Below are 20160 nucleotides of genomic sequence, written 5' to 3' on the forward strand. Positions count from 1 at the left end.
CCCTGTCTCCTGCCTCGTTATTAGGAATCAGAAGATAGGCCAGTTGAGGGCTGGGATTATCGCTTCAGACCTTGGGACAAGATGGGCTGGTGTTACCTTACCTATGGGGCCATGCCTTTCTGTTCTCTGAGGAAGGAAATGTCCTGGGGAATTGAGGGCACTGGAATGAACAGAGAATTTGTTTTCTGTAATGCTCTGCTCTAGAGCTCAGGTCCCCCTTTGAGCAGATGGAGTCTCCCAAAAGGGCTTCCCTCTCCCTCACCCTGATACTAGGACCTGGAGTTTTGCAGCACAAGCAGAATATATAAGAACTAACCTTGAGAAGATATATAGCAAGATGTTTACTGTGAAAAAGATGTCTCAGTATATAGGTAAGGGTCTGTTTTGCCAAGTACATGTTCCTCTTCTGCACCCCTTCTTCCCAGCTTCCTGCCTCCATCAGCAGCAGCCCGGTGAGCTGTTCTCATTATCAATATTATTCCTGCCTCATTGTGTGTCGTGTCTGGTAGGGACAGATACAATATATACTATGGATGATTCTGTAATTGTTCAAGTGACAGCATAAGAAAGGAACAAACCAAGTGCTATGTGAGATCTGGACAAGGAGGTGGGACGATGATTACTGACGAGATCAGGGGAACAGTCATCATGTCTTTGAATTGGGCATCTAAAGACAATGCAGGCGGAATGGACATTTCAAACATGGGCACGGGGCAACGTAAGCAAAGGCGTTAGGGATGACAGTGGAAGAGTGCACGGGACAATTGGGAGACATAGCAGGAGAAGACAGGAAAGGCTTCAGATTGCTGAATGCTAGGGTAAGAATTTTTAACTGCTTGTCAAAGTTACAGGAATGCACTGAAGGATTTTAAGCAGTGAAGGGACATGACTAGATCTATGCATAAGGAAGATTAATCTGGAAGCCGTATGAGGGTGAATTGGGGGGGGTGGGAGTACCATTTGGGAGGCAATTCAGTGTGGGCCTGCCCTAGGTGGAAAAGACTGAGAAAAATCATGGAGTAGAATAGATGGGGATTTTATAAACAATTGGTGGTGGGAAGGGGGGGAGAGGTAAAATACCAAGGTTTTGATCATGGAAGACTCATCTTTTATGGTCCCATCTTTTGGCATGGTGGTGCCACACATAGGGAATTAGGGAAATTAGACATTTGGGGGAAACTTTTTTGTGGACATGTTGTTTGGGAGTACTAACACATCCCACTGGTGATCATAGGTCTAGAACTGGAAAAAATTAAAAGACGTAACTGAGGTCAAGCGGGGTTAAATGATGTGCCAAGGTTACACAGGCAATGTCAGAGATAGGATTTGAAGTCAGGTTCTTAGCCTCCATACTGTTTTCCCTTAGTGTAGGTGGTTGGAACTGTTATGATGGAGTTTGGGAGAGGCGCAGAGGTTTAAAAGTGAGACCATGGGAATAAGTGACATTGTCACAACATCATAAAGGGAATATAAGAGGAATGAAGACAGGATCTTGGAAGATAATCATCTTAAGGGATGAGAGAGGAAGAATGACCTAGCATAAGAGACAGTGAAGGAGTAGTTAAATAGAACCAGAAGCAGATGACATCTCTGAAGCCAAGGGGAGAAGAGTATACATAATGAGGAGGTGGTTAACAGTGTTAAATGTTTTAGGAAAGTCAAGGTAGAGGGCAGGTAATAATAGACCATTGGATTTGGGCAACGACGAGGTCATTGGTGACTTTTGAAAGAATAGTTTCAGATGAGTGGTGGAGCAAGAAGACTTATTTGGCTTCAAAGTTTGAGGATAAAATGTGTGCTGAGAAAATAAATGCATCAGGGAGAGATGTTTTTCTAAGAAATTTGGCCTTGAAGGGAAGGAAAGAGATAGGAGGGTAAGTAGCTAAAGTGTTTGAAGGACATAGGGAAAACTTTTTTAGGTTGGAGATGTAGGCAGGTGAAAAAGTGTCCTTGGAAGAAAGATTGAATATGCTCAAGAGAGCGGATTACTGAAATTACTATCTTGGAAATGAAATTGAATGGAATCAAGGATGAAGGTAATTATGTTACGTGAGAACTAGCCAGGGGAGCTTTAGCTATTTGAGGAATAAGGAGGAAAGCATCTGTATATGACAGTGTGGTAGATATGATTGGATAGATACCGGACAAGATATAGAGGGCCTTAAATTCCAGGCAGAAAAGTTTGGACCTTTTCCTACAGATAATGAGAAATAGAGATTTTTGAATAGGGAAGTCTTATGTGAAATTGCTTAGGATGGTAAGACAGTTAGGTGGTACGGTGGATATAGCTTTGAACCTGGAGACCCAAGTTCAAATTCTAACTGCTGTCCTAACCTCAGACAGTTATGAGCAATGTGACTGCGGGCAAGTAACTTAACCTCTCTCTGCCTCAGTTTCCTCATCTATAAAATAGGAATAACAATAGCTCCTACCTCAGGGTGGTTGTGAGGATAAAATTAGATATTTATAAAGTGTTTTGCAAACCTTACAGTGTTAATGTACATATTATATTACTACTATTATTACCTAGACTGGAGTGGCATGGGGCCTGGACTAGGGTACCAGTGGCATAGAGAGAAAGGGGTTGCAGTTAGAAGCGTTGTGTAATGGGAAAGGACTAGATTTAGAGTTGGAAAGTCTGGGGTCAGATTTTCTCACCCTGGCTCCCCTTATATGGCCTCAGTAAAATGAGATTAAATGAGGTGCTCTCTAAGGCTCCTTGCAGCCCTAAATTCTATGTGTCTCCAACGTGTTCCCTTCCTGAACCAGCTTCACCTTGGTTAGCTTTTCCTGATGCAAGACATCTGTGAATATAGGAAGCAGGTAAAAACAGGATGACTTGAGGTTGCAAAGGTGAAGTAAGAGTAGAGTAAGGCCTTTCCTGTAAACCTTTCCAGCCTCATAACAACTTTCAGAACTTGTGTTTCATCTATGTAGCCTTCAAGAACCCAAGAGCACCACCTCCATGCCATCTCTATCTTTAGAGTGAAACTTGGCCTTCTAAGGCTTTGCCTTAGGGAATGAGTTATTTGAAATAAATGAATTTTCCAAGTAGCTTCTCTAAGAACCAAAATTTTTTTTGGATAATTTTGGATAGAAATCTTTCAGAAATATATACCTACTTCCCAGTACATTCAGCATAATTTTTCTGAGTAATCAAGGATCACCATTACGAACACTAATTATTTATTGTACTATATAATATGGCAGGTGCTCTTTGGGCCACTTGTGTTGTATAGGGGATGATTGTTTCTTTTTTCCTCCATATTGAATGACTTAAGATTGCTATAGGTTTTTTAGTTGTTTTTTTAAATGTATCTGTTTGTCAGTCTGTCAATTTCTCATTGTTCTTTATCTTGCTATAAGCAGCTCTTCTCCTGGCTTCTAATTTGTTGTAGACTTAGAATCCAGATAAACAAATAATGTTAGAACTGTTTAAAAAAAAAAAAGAAGAGTAAATCAAATTTGGATAAAAACCTGAGGGGCTCTCCTGAGGATGAAGGGCATTAACTTTAGGTGGGCTTGACACCTTACTTTAGCTGCCCAAAGTCCAGCCCCTTCTTCCTTTCTGGTGGCGCTCCATCACCTTACAGATAGACAGGTTAGCAGACAGCTTACTATATTACTGGAGAAAGACGTGACCATTAGCAGAATGTTCTGGAAATGTGAGTCCCGCGTGACCCCTGGTGCACTGTCATTTCCCTACTTGAAATTTTTCTGACTGGCTTCAAGAGATACCACAGGATTAGAGTGTGTCTAACCTGTTGTGGGGGAGCGGAGAAGAGAGAAACAGTAGCTACCTCTGCAATTTACTATTGAGCCTCCAGTTGTACAGAGGCCATTGATGTTGTCTCCACTGTTTCTCAGACTCCACCAGTTGTGGTACAGAACACTGAATTTTTCCTTCTTGCTTTACTGACTTTGCTCTCTCATGCCTGGCAAATCCCTTTCCCCAATTCAAAAGGGAACCATTCAAACACACGAAACAATAGAAGAGATCAGGGAGTTATTAGTTTATTAGAAAAACTCTATTAAATGAATTGGGAAGCTCTTCCCAAGCAAAAACTCAGGTTTGATTTTCCTCTCTGCACAGTGGAAGCACATTTGAGCAGATGGAGATTAGCGCCCAGCTGGTTGGAGGGTCTGTGCTCACTGGGCTCCGCTATTCTCAGGGTCCCCCTCACACCTCACCCACCCTCCCTGAGTTCTCTTGTCCATGGTACAAAGTTGTGTGATGAGCTGACATCATTTGCCTCGTCTTCCTTGTTCCTGTAATCTTTTCCAGGAACCTTTCTGGGTTCCTTGAGCCTGGCAGGAAAGCAGAATGGTTTACAGCAGATTTCAGCCTTCATCCTCCTGCGACAGTACCAAATAGGGAGTTGGAGGCCCCCTCCCTGCATACACAGGTCCAACCCTGGCCCACATCTAGATGAGGGGAGCAAAGGATAAATGGGTAGATGAGAATCAACTGAGCCACTCCCTCAAAAAAACATTCTGAAGAGAAGACAAGCCTGTTAGACTAACAGGGACAGCGGTGTGAACCTGGTATAGGAAAAGGATGAAAGAAAAAGACCATAAAGTAGAAAATGTAAGAAAATTATGTAGCTCCCCGGGAGCTCAGTCCCGGTGGTGCATGACCTAGCCCATGGTGAGTAAATTGTCCTGCAGTTTCAGCCCAGTTCTGTCTCCTGCTCAAGGTGGTGGTCAGGATGATAGAGATGGAAAGGAGCAGAAGGTGGCATTTCACATACCTGAAATGAGGTAGCTGCCCCCATGAGCTCTCCCAGGGATCTGGGGTGGGATGTTTATCTCTCCTGAATGTGCCCTTTGGGGTAGCATGGGATGGGGAAAATAATAGTTTATGGCATCCTCCCCACCCCCCATTCCAGCCCCAGGTAACTCCTTAAGAATTCCCCCACAGAAATGTTGAGGAAAGTTGCTGCCATGAGAAGCTTCTCTGTAGACTCCTGATTAGAGCCAGTTTTTGTAGATGCCAAATGCTGCCTCACCTATTTTTTTTTTTGGCCAGGTAGGTACCCTTCTATTTCATATTCCCCTGACCACAGTGGAATGCTACATGCCAGAGACCACAATACTCTAGGTGGCCAACAGAGAGTTGGAATTGGATAAATTAAGAGATCTGATGCCAACTAAAGGTCATGTCACTGATCTAGGGCTCAAAGAGGACTCTTAGTTCCTGAAGTGGACAGACTCACCCTGGGAATGCTAGGCTCCTATCAAGCAACTTCTCATGTTCTTTGATCAATAATCCTTGAAATACACCTTGGAGTAATGCCAGAGCAAAAGGACAGAAACCATACAGCTCTCCTGTACGCTGCCTTCTCCCACCATCAATGGCCAGGGGTTAATGTGAGAAGGGAGAACTTGAGAGGTGTAGGCCAAATGGGTGCCTCTAAAGGCTTCTGGGCACCAATGGGTACAGCTTGAGCTGCTGTTGCTCAGTATCTATCCACAGTGCTGTCCCCAGCAGAGCCCTCACCTTTTCATAAGGAATTTCAAGTTACTCCAGTTCCCTTTCTTCAGTAAGACGGTGGAGACAGAGAATGCAGGTCCTTTCACTGGACCTGGGAGAATGAGGATGTCTTCCTCTTCAGGCTCCGGACCCTAATCCACTTATTCTTTCCCCTTGGGGAAATGTTATGTCTCCTTGTGCTTGTCCCTAGAGACTGCAACCTCCACTTCATCACTGGCCCCTATCCTTCCTTACAAGACATCACTTAGAGTCAGGTTGCTCTCAGAATGGAGCAATGGAAGGGGAGGCTTGTAAAATTCAGTCTCTGGCCTCCGGGAATGGCCCTGGTCCCATGTAAGAAGGTTTTTCTTGAGAGACAACAGGATGTACAGATCTCAGATTTATCTGTGAGCAGAGGGGGAAGATGAACTCTGCACCCATCTGTCCCCTTCAGGACTCAAAGCCTTCTTGCCCTTCTGAAAGATGTTCCTCTTTGAAGCCCCATGGATGGATGAATACACCATTACTGTGTGCTCACCTCCTAATAGGCTCCAACTCTAGCATGAGGTGGTATTCTAGCTACATGTAGTGACTGCTTACCTCTGGTTGTCAGTGACATCATTCTCTGGGCACTGTGGGATTCTCAACCTCTGTCTCAGTAGGGTGAGATGCTCTGGGCTTTCTGCTAATCTGGTACCTTCAAGGGTACCAGCTGGAAAGGAAGAGTGAGTGCATTGGGGTCTTCAGCTTTGGAGTGTTCTTAGGCCCCTTTGGCTGCTGTCCAACTGGAGTCTGCAGAATCTGCACTGTTACTCCCTCAAGGGCCCCAGATCAGCACGGAAGGAGGAAGGGCCCTGAATCTGAGTTATATGTATATATATAAATATTGCTACTAGATTGATCTGCTGATGAGGTTTAAAACCAGAGCAGAGGCAGAGGCAGAGACAAGGGATCAGTCTCCTCTCAGGGCTTAGGATTCAGGAGCTCTAACCATCATTTTTTAAAGAGCTCTCTTGTCCCTTCTTCCTGCCACCCAAGTAATGGGTACTGACCTGGGCAAATTGCTGGCAATTAGTTATACAGTTCAAGAAGGACTCCCAGAAAACTGGCCTTATGAACAATGGCATTATGGGGAGGGCAAAAGTGGATGGCACTGGAGGCGGAAGTCCCATTTCTTGGGGAAGCCTATGGACCTGGATGATATCCATGGCTCTGTAACCTTTCTTTACCGTCACTCTGTCCAAATGCTAAGATTCTGCATGTCCTTAAGCTACAGGATGTTTATCCTGGGACAGAGCAGGAGCTGAGAAGCTTGCCTCCACTTCTCCTAAGCCCACCATTGAAAGGGTGAATGGGTGTGAGATAGCAGTCAAATCATAGGTTGCTTGGGGGCAAGGGGAAGAAAAAAGTAGTATGTGAGGCCTAAAGGAGCCTTCATCCTAGAGGAGAGGGTGGGGCCGGTGAGTCCATACACAGCTCAAGGACACAGGATATATAGGTGTCTGATTAAGGTGTAGTGAAGGACTGCGGAAAGGCTTCTGCCCTACACAGGCCCCTTTTTCCCTTCTCTGGGCATGTCTTTAGTCAGAGAAATTCTCTCCTACCTCAGTGATTTCCCAGGCTGGGCAGGGGAGTAGTATTGAGAGGAGTGGAAAGTAGGCCCATCCTAAATTAGAAGACAGGGAAAGTGATAGTAGACAAGGAGTGCAATCCCAGCTTTGCCCTCAAAGGTCTGCCATGCCACAGGGCCCTCATGTGGGATGAGGTGACAGCCCCTTATATAGTGCAGTGTTAGTGCTGAGAGGGAATGGAATTTACCCTCCAGGCTGTTCTGATTCAGTCCAGCCTATTCCTCTCCCCAGACCTGGGCTGAGACTGATCCTTAGCCCCTATGACCACATAGGGGTGGACTGGGCTACAGACAAAGGCTGGGTCAATGGGGCTAAGGAGACACATGGGGTAGGGGGAAGAAGGGATTGGCCGGGGAGTGGCCAGTGGATTGTGGCTGAGGTAAAGCTTGTGGGCATCCTGCCTGGACAGTGGAGAGTGGGGGGTTGAGGGAAACGATGGTTGGCCTGGGCTGGGGGCCTCTGCACTGAACGTCCTGAGCAGAATTAATGTTGTCCAATGGGGTGGGGGTCCAAGGTGGACCTTTCACCTCTCTCTCCTTCACCTGCCCCCATCCCACAAAGGAATAGGGGAAGGAGCTATTTCTTTTTGGGGAAGAAGCTGAATCTCTTCTCCTTGTCCTTCTTTCCAAAGCTGGTGTCTGTGCCGGCGATGGAGGGTAGGGGGAGGCTCTGGGCCTTAACTTGGATGCTTTGGGACTCGGTGATAGCTGTGCTCACACCCTGAAGCCAGGAGAGCATCTCTTCCTGTGGAAGGGGAGAAAGAAAAGGAAAAGAGGGGTAAGGGAGGGAGCTAGAGGTAAGTATCCCCTACACCTTGGAAAGAGGGTATGTTGTGAAATAACCCCTCAGCTACAGGCTCAGTCATCACTGAATGCTGGTATGAAATTGTACAGTAATAACCCTAACCCAGTGGCTTCTAGGTAGAAAGGAGCAGAGGCTATGTCTATGTCAGTTGGTGTGTGCACATGTGCATGCCTGTGTATGTGTAAGGAAAATAAGTGTATCAATGAATGAAAGAGGAACACGGAAGCTCAAATTCACTTTTTCCGACATTACTGTTCAAGCCCCTCATGAGGTCACACTGAAGATGAGCCTGAGTCTCAAACACGTGTCTATGTGACCAAAGCTGGCCCTGGAAAAGGGCAAGACGGGTTGAGCCATCCTTGTGCTTCATGAGGCCTTTCAATGTTTTAGTTTTGCGTTTCAGAACTAAACACTAGAACACAAGGTAGTTACCCTACCTAATGCGGGTAGGGCTTCCCTCAGGGGAGGTCACAGATATATACGTAGAAACAGACACATAATAGGATACACAAATATATATGTGTGTGTATATATATATGTATATATATATATATATATATATACATATATATATGTATATATATATATATATACATATATATATACACACATTCTCTCTCTCTCTCTCTCTCTCTCTCTCTTTCTCTCTCTCTCTCTCTCTCTCTCTCTCTCTCTCTCTCTCTCTCTCTCTCTCTCTCTCTCTCCACATATATGAAATATACATACAAAATTGCCTGAAGACAAGGGAGCCTACTGTGTATTCCACAGGATGTTTGGGACAAGACCAGATGTGCTCTCTTGGGGGACAGGCATCTTTGACCTCCCTCTGGTACCAGACTGAGTAAGGTCAGTCCTGTGTTTAAAGGGATATGAACCACATCCTCCTCCACCTTGCACCTCCACCTCCACCCATGGTGCCTTGCATAATGCTACCTTCTCTTGCAATGTTTGTGCTTTTCCTATTCTGAACTTACCTCATCCTTGCCATGGAAAAGCCATTCACTGCCATTACTCAACCTGGAATGAGAAAGAGTTTCTTGTCCTGTGGTTGCCCCTATAAGGCCCCAACACAGATTAAGCAAGAAGCTAGTTCATATCTTTGAAGGACTCTATATCCCCATTTCTCTCAGACTTCTACCTCACAGCAGCCCCTACAAATAAATGTGCCTCAGGCCAAAGTAGAACACAGCTATTTGACCCTAGGGCCTTCTGAGCTTTGAGGGATCTTTGAAGGTTGGGTTGGTACTGATTCCATTCTCGAGTGGACTATAGCTCAAGTCAGGAAGTTTGTGGCCTCATTAGGCCCAGCTGAAGGTAAACTAAAGCCCTCCTTGGAGGCTTCAACATCTGCTTGGGGCCAAATACTCCAGAGAAGCCATGAACCCAGTCTAAACCCAGGACTGCTGAGTCTTCTTGGAGGGTATGGGGGGCAAGCTTCTTGGGGCATAAGGGGAAAGGGTTGAGATTAATTCCCCTCCCCATTGTCCCAGGGACTGAGAATTCTGGTAAACTAGCAGGGTCAACCTCACCCAGGAGACTGTACGCTCTTTGGACCTAGATGAAGGTCCTTACATGTAGTCACGCCCTCTCAGCTAGCATCCTGTTTGATTTACCAGCTGCCTTGACCTACATGAATTCCACACAACCTTGAACTCTTGATGCTTAGGGTAGAAGAATGGATGGTCCCTGCCCCAGCCTCCCACACGACTTCACCTCAATTTAAAGACATGTTTCTTCTTCTTATAGTCAGCAGCAACTTCACAAATGGCATGCCTCAGACCCAAAGGCTCTTCCCCATGGTATGGCACCCCCATGGCCAAATTCTTAGCATCTTTGTAGAATGTTAACTCATTATTTCTGAGCACACAGTACAGGTTATTCCAGGACCTGAAAATGAGAAAAAAAATAGAATCTCTGGTCACCTCTGGGCCCAAATGCAGTTCTTAATAATAATTTTTATATTGGTAATAACACCTTTTAAAAACTCATCTCATTTCAACCTTACAACAGCACTGCAGCGTAGAAAGGTTATGCTCACTTGACAAGGCCATTGAAGCACTGAGGTGAAAAGTCCCATAGTAAATTAGCAGCAGACCTGGAACTTAAGGCTGATAATAGTATGATACCTTACAATGCTTTACAGTTTTCAGAGTGTTTTCCCACAGCTAATCTCAGAGGATGCTCACACTTTCCCTGTGAGTAAGACAGGTTTGTTATCCCGATTTGACAGATGAAGAAACTGAGGTTTAGAGCCAGTAACTGGCTCTAAAGTAACTCTAAGAGCCTCCACATGCACTTTTGCTACTTCCAGGCTTGGTCCCACTGTCCACTTCATTGTTACCAGAATTATACCACCTTCAAGAACCTAAACTCTGAAATTCCTCTCTCCGACCATAATTTCCTGCTCTTTCATCTCTCCTCCTAAGAGCTGGCATTAGACACCAGATCTTTTGTGAAAGCCTTCTACCCCGACTTTCTTAATGTAGGGCCTGTGACTTCCACCCCTACATGGTGGGGCATGCTGTCTTACTGCACCTCAGAGTTTATTCCTTGAAGAGCCCTAGCCCACAACTAAGTGAGGATAACGTGGAACAGATAGCAGACTCATTGGGTAAGGGCTCATCTGATTCAAAAATGCTTCTTTATGATGAGCTGGACCAAGCTAAATTGGCCTCAGGTCAATTCGAATCAGACCAGAGAAGTTCTGGCCTCCTTGGTCTTGGAAGATTCATTTTATTACTTGATAGGCTTGGGGATATGGCAAACTTCAGAACTCTGGGCCCTGATGAATAGTCACAACCCCTAGGAACTCTTGGGCCTCCCTATGGCTACTGTCCACAGAAGGAAGCTTTGAAGAGCATCCTTAGCAGGGGCTGACTGGAGGTGGTTCTGTAAAACAAGGAAAAGGGTATATGTCTTAGTGCCCTAATGTGGGGATTCTTAATTTTTTTTTGTGCCACGGACCCCTCTGGCATTCAGGTGAATCCTATGGGCCCCTTCTCAATAATATCTTAAAATAGATAAAACAAACAAGTTCACAGACCTCTGCTAGGGGATTAAGCCCAAGGAATCTGACCAAGATGTGAATGGCCCCCAGGATCTGCAAGTAACATGAGGACAGCATGAAGCCCCAGGGAGTTCCTTAGGTGGGTCCTGAGGCTGTTGGAGTTGGGTACAGAACGATTACCAGGCCTGCCTTGGATCTCACCCCCAGTTGCTCCAGAGAAGCCCCTGGAACAAAGGACTGGGAGCAGGTGAAGGCCATGGAGAGTTTCAGTGACTATGGAGGGACCACTGCAAAGGTCGATTAGTCGTAGCCCATCAAGTCACTATCATGGTTTGTGCTTTTAGATATGCCAGTAGTGGCCTAGCTATATGAAGATTTGTATAGCCTAGCTCTATTCCTTGAAGGAGCCCCTTTGTTAACCCAGTACTGGGGGCCCCACTGCTGACCCGAGATGCGCCTGGCATCTCTCACAGCTCAGAAACCTCCTGACTGAGGCGCTATTGTGCTACATCCCCTTAGTTCTTTTGTGGTTAAGTGACTTGCCCAGAGTCACAAAGCTCGTGATGTGTCTGAGATTTGAACTCAGATCCTCCTGACTCCAGGGTCGGTGCTCTATCCACTGCACCGCTTAGCTGCCCCCATCCCCTCATTTCTGACCCTAGCCTGCTGCTGAATCTAATCTCCTGTTGGTGGTGAAGGGAAGATGTCTAGAATCTGATGGGGGAAAAGGAGAGAAGGATGTCCTCATGCCCAAAGTTAAGCCTCAGAATCAGCCCACAACAAAACTGCGCAGCACATTCTGTTCTCAGACCCCCAGGCCTCCCCTTTTGGCACCCTTTTCCTTTTTTACCTTCCCCTCAAAGTATTGCATATCTTTCTGCACTCTCTCCATTCTCATAGACCAAGAGAAGGACACTTAGAGGTTCTTTGATCGCTGAGATCATACGATCAGAGGATTTAGAGGTGGAACAAACACTAGAGCTCACTCCGATCTTTTCATTTTATAGCTAAAGAAACTCAAGCTGAAAGCACTAAATGACTTGTTCAAGGTCACACAGACAGTAAATAGCATAACAGGAATTCAAATCCAGACCTTCTGAGCCTAGGTGCAATTATCTCTTCATTATAGTTGCATTAATGCTCTTGGTGGTATTTTCATTTTCAGAGGGAGGAAGCTTTCGACAAATTAATGCATCTCTAGCTGTGGAATATCAGGGATCGACTGATGGCTAGGGGAGGGAAGAGAACTCTTTAAATCATCCTGTGCATGAGTCTGCCTCTTCTGCCACCTGCTCAGCTTACAGATAAGGCTGTCCCTGCTGTCCCCCACCTGTTGGATGCCTTCTTATTGGGCCCCTCCAGGTCATGCTTGCGACCCAAATAACCCTCCATCTGCATGCTGTGGGATCGGTCCAGCTGGGCAGGCAGGGTGGTCGCTGTCTCCTCACTCTCACTCATAGGTGTGTCTAGAACTTTGAAAAGCGGTTCCAGGGTCAACTTCTCTTCTCTGCCTGTTCTCTCCTCCTGCTGCTGCTGCCTCTGCTTGTCTTCTTCCTGTGTCTGGTGGCAAATAGGAGAGGCAGACCTTACTGAATGTGGCTGAGGTTCCACAGATGATGCGCTGGTTCAAGCACATCACAGGGGTTGAAAGAGCCATTAAACATGGATCCTTTACTCTCTTCCTTTAGAGGCAGGTCTGGGGAGGGAGATCCAGGTCCTGGGTGCATTTCCACCCAAACCTCCCTACCTCAATCCCTAGCACCTCAACCTGCACCACGTGTGTGTCCTCTCTCTGGTCCTAAAATAGTAAACATCCGCAGATCAGGAGGTGGGAATGAACGTTGTCTTCCCCTCTTCCTCCCTGGTTTCATTTGCCACCTCCTGGCTACCTTGAATCCTCACTTTGGCATCCCATCCAGAGAGTTCCCCATCAGTGTTAACAGATTCCACCACCCCCTCCCCAACCCTTGTCAATGTCATGTGGACATAAGATACTCTCTCACAGAATTATGGATTTAGCACTATTGGGGGGACTAGAAATCATCTAGTTTAGCCCCGCCTCATTTTACAGGTGAAGAAAATGAGACCCAGTATGTGTGTGCAGAGGAGAAAGTACACATGGCTTAGGGGATGGGTTTATTTTTTTTTTTTATAATTTATGTCCTTGCTCTTGATTTCTCAGTAAATGCCTTTTTGTAAAAGCTAACTGATGTCAACTGGTTGGTCAATACTGGGGAGCTCATGAATGATAGTGCTAGAAATTCCCAGGACCCTGAAGGGAGCAAGAGTCAGTCACCCTCTGGAAGGCAATCAGGTAGTGGCTTATAGAGAAGGATCCAATCACCAGTCCTCTGATGGAGGCTTTCTAAATGGCAGCAGCTAGATGGGGAGGTGAATAGAGAACACCAGGCCTCAAGTCAGGAAGACCTGAGTTCAAATCAAAATTTATTAGCAAGTTACCTCAGTTTCCTCCACTGTAAAATTGAGATGATCATCTCCAACTTACCTCCGGTATATTTGTAAAGCACTGAGCATAGTGCCTAGCCCATAGTGGATGCCCAATAAATGCTTCCCCTCTGTCCTTCTGACTCCAAATCCAGCACTCCGTCCGCTGCACCACAATGCCTCTATCTTTAACAATTTTAGCACTTGTTTCAGTCTTTCTCTTCCACTCATCTGCTGTCATCCTCAGAGAAGTCAACAGCCATGGTGATAACCCTTCTAGCTCCTATTTCTTGGTTTCATGGTATTCTCCTTGACCTACATCCTTGGTACTCACTTCATACCCTTGCCTGTACACATGCTCAGTTCTCACACATTCTATTAAAAAAAAAAAACTAAAACAAAAACTTCCCTTGATATTCTGCACCCTTGCCTTATGTCCCATGACAAGGAATATCAATAGGTGAATAAAATGCAGGTTATTAAAATCTCTCTGCTAAAGAGAAAAAAATACATATTTTTCTTCCAAAAAAGATCTAGAAGAATGCTTCTCTACTATTCAGATTATCAGGGAAAAGGAAATGTTCCCAGAGATTGGAAAAAAAAAATGCTTCAGAAGGAAAATAAAGAAGAAAAAGTATCTGATAAGAAAGGAAAGATCCCTGATCGCTGACAGGAAATTTGTGAGGAGAAGAATGTGACAGAGAATGGAGGGAAGAAGGAAGACCAAGGAAGTTTTGTAACAGGTATCAGGGATGGAACTGGATTGTTTGAGAAAGCAGCAGTTTCTTGAAATCAATTAGTAACATTTATTAAGTGCCTACTGTGTGCTAGGCGCTGTGCTAAGCGCTGGGACAAATGAGCTAAAAGTGGCAAGGGACTGGCACTGTATATTAAAAACATGTAACTGATATGTGCATAAGACCAGAGGGAAGAAGTATGGTAACAGCATTTGGAAGGAGAAGCAAATGATACTGTGGTGGGAGAATGATACTTCCCACTGGGCCAGAAGGAAGAAATGGATAATGCAATCAGGACAGGGATCACAAACTTGCCACACAGAAATAATATAGCAGTAAAGGTGGAATTCAACTATCTGGATATCCTGGCTTCCTTCAAGTCCCAGCTAAAGTCCAACCTTCAACAGGAAGTGTTTCCTGATCCTCCTTCTACTTATATGAACTGAAGCAGAGTGAAGTGAGCAGAACCAGAACACTGTATGCAGCAATATTATGAAAGACTTAGCTACTCTGATCAAGACAATGATCCAAGACAATTCCAAAGGACCCATGATGAAAAATGCTATCCACTCTAAAAAGAGAATTGATGAACCCTGAATATAAATTGAACCATACCTTTTCAACGTTTTAAATTTTTCTTACTTCTTATATGTGTTCTTTTGTAACATGACTAACATGAAAGTGTTTTATGTGACTTCACACGTCCATATCATTTGCCTTCTCAAGGGGTAGGGGAGGGAGAGGAGGGAAAAAATTTGGAACTCAAAATTTTTAAAAATGAATATGAAAAATTTTTAAGTGTGATTGAGAAATATTTAATGAAATAAATATAATTTTAAAATAAAAAAATTCTATGCCTTCCCTCTGTTGATTGTCTCCAGTTTATCGTGTCTATATAGCTTGCTTGTAAATGATTGTTTGCATATTGTCCCCCCCATTAGATCATAAGTTCCTGGAGAGTAGAAACTGTCATTTGCCTTTCTTCGTATTATTAGTGTAAATTGGCCTGGTGTATAGTAGGCACTTAATGTTTCCTGACTGACTGGAGTTCTCTCTCTTGCTGAAAACAGAACAGGTATTAAGTTCTTGATTCGCCTTAATGAGGTGGAGAAAGTCACGAGGTAAAATGCTATTTTGGACTTGGTTCCGACTACCATCCTCAAGCCTCCCTGTGCCCCAGCTCTTTATCCCGAAGCCCCATTCTCCTACCAGGTATACCCATGCCTTTTCAGCTTTCTTTTAGATGTTGTCTTCCCCCATCAGAATGTAAGCTCCTTGAGGGCAGCAGCTATTTCTCTTTCTACTACTATTTGTATTTCCCAAGCTGAGAACAGTGCCTGGCACGCAGCAAGTACTTAATAAATGCTAGCTGAGTGACCGATAAAGTTAATTCAACTCAATGCAACATTTATTAAGCACCTACTATGCTAGATGCTGGGGATACAAAGACAAAAGCAAAGGTACCTCTGTCCTCATGGAGCTTTCATCCTACTGAAGGAGACAATGTAGACACAAATAAATCAATACAAAGAATATGCAAAATAATTTTAATGGGGAGAAAGCTACCGGGGGGAGGGTAAAAGAAGGAATCAGGGAAAGCCTCATGTAAGTACATGGCTTCTTGGTAGCATTTTTTTTTGGGGGGGGCCAGGCAATGGTGTTAAGTGACTTGCCCAGGGACATACAGCTAGCGTCAAGTGTCTGAGGTCAGATTTGAACTCAGGTCCTCCTGACTCCAGGGCCGGTGCTCTATCCATTGCACCACCTAGCTGCCCCTTTGGTAGCATTTTTTTTTAAAGTTATAGATTCTAGAAGATGGAGGCAAGGAGGCAGCACTTTTCAGACACGGAACCACTTGTGTAAAAGCATGGTGGTGGAGGATTGAATGTCAAGCACAGAGAACAATTATTAGGTTGGTCTGATTGATAAGTGCACAAAGGGGAAATAACATAAAATAAAGAGGAATTGGTTTATTGACATTCAGTCATGTCCGACTCTTTGTGACTTCATTTGGGGTTTTCTTGGCAAAAAGATACTGGAGTGGTTTGCCATTTCCTTCTCCAGCTCATTTTACAGATGAGGAAACTGAGGCAAATAGGGTTAAGTGACTTGCCAAGGGTCACACAGCTAGTAAGTCCCTGAGGATGGATTTGAATTCAAGTCTTCCTGACTCCAGGGCTAGTACTCTACTCACTGTGCCACTTAGCTGCCCAGGAATTGGCTGCAATGTAATAATGACAGGACCTTTAGAAGAAAGTGACCATTCCATCTGAGTCTATTATAGTCAAAGAAGAGAAAGCCAAGCATAAGTTCCCTCACATCCCAGATTTTGAGGTAATGAATTTTAAAGTGTTCAAAGAAAGTATAGTGGTGATACTTTAACCTAAAATTCTACGAGGTATGTCGTCCCAAAGGGATGGGATAGTTTCAAGAACAAAATTCTAATGATACAAACAGAAATTATTGCATTTACAAATACTAGGGGAAAATTGCCCAAGGAGTCTCACATGAATGCGCAATGAATTCATAGAACAACCTGGAGAGAGAAAAGGGAGACACCAAAGATTGGTGCCATCATGTAAAATCAGTGGAAGAAGGGCAAAAGCCCCAGATGAGCCGAGGCTAAAGATGAATGCAAGGACAACAAAAGGAGATATTTTACTTCTGTTAAGGAAAAAAGAAGGATTAGATAATGGAGAAGATGGTAGGGACAAAGGTTACAAACAACAGCAAGATGGCAAAACTACTTGCTTTATGTTGTATTATTTTTCCTACCAAGAATGATCTTTAGACTGGAAAGAACAGAACAAAAATGGCTAGCTAGGAATTGAAATTTATCATAAATAAAGAAATGATAAGAGAATACCTAGCTGCCCTTATTGAACTTATATAACCAGGCCCAGATAAACTATACAACATGATACTGAAAGAAACTGGCAGATGTGATTGTTTAGATGCTGTCAGTGATCTTCAAAAATTTTTGAAAAATTAGAAAAGTTGTTGCAGGACTAGAGATAGGCAAATATTATCCCAATTTTCAAAACAAGGAGAGAGAAGGTGGGATTCTTTGAAATGGTGGGCTTAATTTCACTTTATAGCCACAATCTAACACTATTAAAGGAATGATTCATAAAAGGAAAGTGGTGATGACTAACAGCCAGAATGGATTCTTTAATTCAATAGGCCTATGCGTTCTACGAAGTGTGCTAAGCCCTGTGAAGACATAGACAGTTCTTGCCCTCACAAAGCTTATATTCCATTGTGAGAAAACAACATTTACACAGATAAGTAAATACTTAGAAAAATTAGTTATTAAAACTTAAAGCAGCACTGAGACTTTTGGGACACCCTGTTTATACAGGTGTCTATATTTTATAATATATACAAAACAGTTTGATACAGAGAGGAGGTAAGAGAAGAGGTCAGGAAAGGTCTTTTAAAGGAAGTGGCACTTGAGCTCACTTCCTTTATCTTATCTTGAAAGAAACTAAAAATTCCAAGAGTTGGAAATGACCAGGGATGTTCCTCAAGGCTCTGAACAGGCCACCTTCTCCCACACTACTATCTCACTCAAGAATTTCATCAGCTCCGATGGATTCAATTATCTCTATGAACTAGGAACATAGTTAACCCTAATCTTTCTCTTGGGAGCAACTTGGTGATGCAGTGGATAGAGTGCTGGCCCTGGAGTCTGGAGGACCTCAGGCACTTACTAGCTGTGTGACCCTTGGCAAGTCACTTAACCCTATTTGCCTCAGTTTCCTCATCTGTAAAATGAGCTGGAAAAGGAGATGACAAACCCTTCCAGCATCTCTGCCAAAAAAAACCCTAAGTCAGATTATAGAGAGTCAACCACAACTGAAATGACAACAAAAACAAATCCTTCTCTTGAGCACAGGTCTCAACATCACACCTCAAACTGGAGGTCCCAAAGGCACCTCAACCCCGGCATAGCCACATATTTAATTCACTGCCAATTCTCGTAATTTCTACCTGTGCCACATCTCTCATCTACGCCCCCTTCTCTCCTCTCACATAGCTGCCCCACTGGTGCAGGCCCCCATCGCCTGATGCCTACACTATTGTAATGGACTTCTAGCTGGTCTTTCTCATCCATCCACCACTCAGCTGCTGTTTTCCTAAAGCGACTTTCCTAAAGCACACTGATCTATGTCACCTCCTCTCCACTCCCAATCAAGGCAGCAGCGGCTACCTATTAATTCCATGATAAAATATAAAATCTCATTTGAAGTCCTTTGCAACTTGGCCTCTTTTTTCCAGTCTCCTTACACTGTATTCCCCTCCATGCACTCTATGATGCAGAAAAACTGGCCCATTTGTTGTTCCTGAAACCCAAAACTCCACCTTCCCTGGCTTCTTCACTGGCTGTCTGCCATGCCTGGAACGTGTTCCTTCTTTACTTCTGCTTTCTTGTTTCTCAAAACTCATCTCAAATTCTACCTTCTGCGGGAGAAACTTCCATGTCTCCCCAGCTGCTAGTGTTTCCCCTCTAGGGTTACCTTTCATTTACACTACATACATCTTGTATGTACATAATTATTTACATGTTGTGTTCCCTCTTAGAATCCGAGACAGAAGTGTTCTCCTCATTCTCCATACTTATTACAAACATATCATTTTTTGTTGTTGTTCAAGACATTTCAGTCATGTTAGATTCTTCATGACCCCATTGCGGGATTTTCTTGGCAAAGATACTGGCATGGTTTGCTATGTCCTTCTCCAGCTCATTTTACAGATAAGGAAACTGAGGCAAACAGAGTTAAGTGACTTGCCCAGGGTCACATAGCTAGTGTCTAAGTCTTCCTGATTCCAAGCTCAGTGCTCTATCCTTTGCTCTACCCACCTAGCTGTCCAATAGTCTTCTTACAAACATAATATTCCATTTTATAATAATTCTTTGTGTACCTGGCTTATCTTCCCTACTAGATTATAAGGATCATCGGGACAGAGATGATGCCTTCTTCAATTTAACAAACAATCCTTCTCAGTTCCTAGCACAATATTCTGCACAGAGTATGAGTTTAGTAAGTGTTAAAAATGGCACTGAATATTCTCCATGGTTTTCCCTAACCCTACACATCCCACCATATGAAAATATGCTTTCTGGTATTTTTTAATTTTGACTTAACTTTAGATTAAGATAAGATTCCCCCATTAAAGTGCAGGTTGGACCATTTTATTCCACCTCCCTCCCCAAACTCCAATGACTTTTCATTACCTCAGGGATCAAATATAAAATATTCTGTTTTTTTTTTAAATACCTTTACAACCTACTCCCTTTCCTGATTTTTCATTCATTTTACCCTTTACTCCCCTTAAGATCACGCAGGCTATTAGTCACACACTAGCTATTCGTCACCCATAACACTCTATTTCCCAACAAAGCCTTTTCACAAGCTGTCTGGCATGCCTAGAATTCTTTCCCTTTTGACCTCTGGCTTCCCTGGTTTCCTCAACTCAAATCCCACCTTTAGCAAGAGGACCTCCTTGGTTCTTTCCCTTCCCCCACCCCACTACCTTCCCTCTGGGGTTCCCTCTCATTTAGACTGATTATAGCTTGGGTGTAAATAGTTGTTTGCGTTTTATCCATTAGAAGATGAGCTCCTCGAGGGTAATCCCTACCCTACACAGTGCCCACGTTTTTGCCTTAGTTTTTGTGTCATCAGTGCATAGTACACTACCTGGCACATAATAATGCTTTTTTTTTTCTTCTAAAGCTAAAATTTATATAGCACTTGGGGCAGCTAGGAGGTGCAGTGGATACGGTGCTGGTCCTACCTGAGTTAAAATCCATCCTCACACACTTACTATGTGACCCTGGGCAAGTCACTTAACCTTGAATACCTCAGTTCCTCCTCTGTAAAATGAGCTGGAGAAGGAAATGGCAAACCACTCCAGTATTCTGTCAAGAAAATCCCAAATGGAGCATGAAGAATTGGACACGACTGAAACGACTGAACATACAGCACTTACTATGTGCCAGGAGGGGCAACTAGGTGGTGCAGCGGATAGAGCGCTGGGCTTGGACTTTGGAAGATTTGA

General features: G+C 44.0%; 1 protein-coding gene across 1 annotated transcript in view; it reads right to left on the reverse strand.

Annotated features, from left to right (window-relative positions):
- Positions 1-3998: 3998 nt before the first annotated feature.
- SPTB (spectrin beta, erythrocytic) overlaps positions 3999-20160 on the reverse strand; it is a 167013-nt gene continuing 150851 nt past the window's right edge. Inside the window, 4 exon segments of the mRNA XM_021004711.2 lie at positions 3999-7848; positions 8883-8925; positions 9622-9795; positions 12246-12475. Coding sequence (XP_020860370.2) covers positions 7681-7848; positions 8883-8925; positions 9622-9795; positions 12246-12475 — 615 coding nt within the window. The 3' untranslated portion in view covers positions 3999-7680.

The sequence above is a fragment of the Phascolarctos cinereus genome, unplaced genomic scaffold (genome assembly GCF_003287225.1).
Source record: "Phascolarctos cinereus isolate Bilbo 61053 unplaced genomic scaffold, phaCin_HiC Scaffold_3;HRSCAF=262, whole genome shotgun sequence".
NCBI lineage: Eukaryota > Metazoa > Chordata > Mammalia > Diprotodontia > Phascolarctidae > Phascolarctos > Phascolarctos cinereus.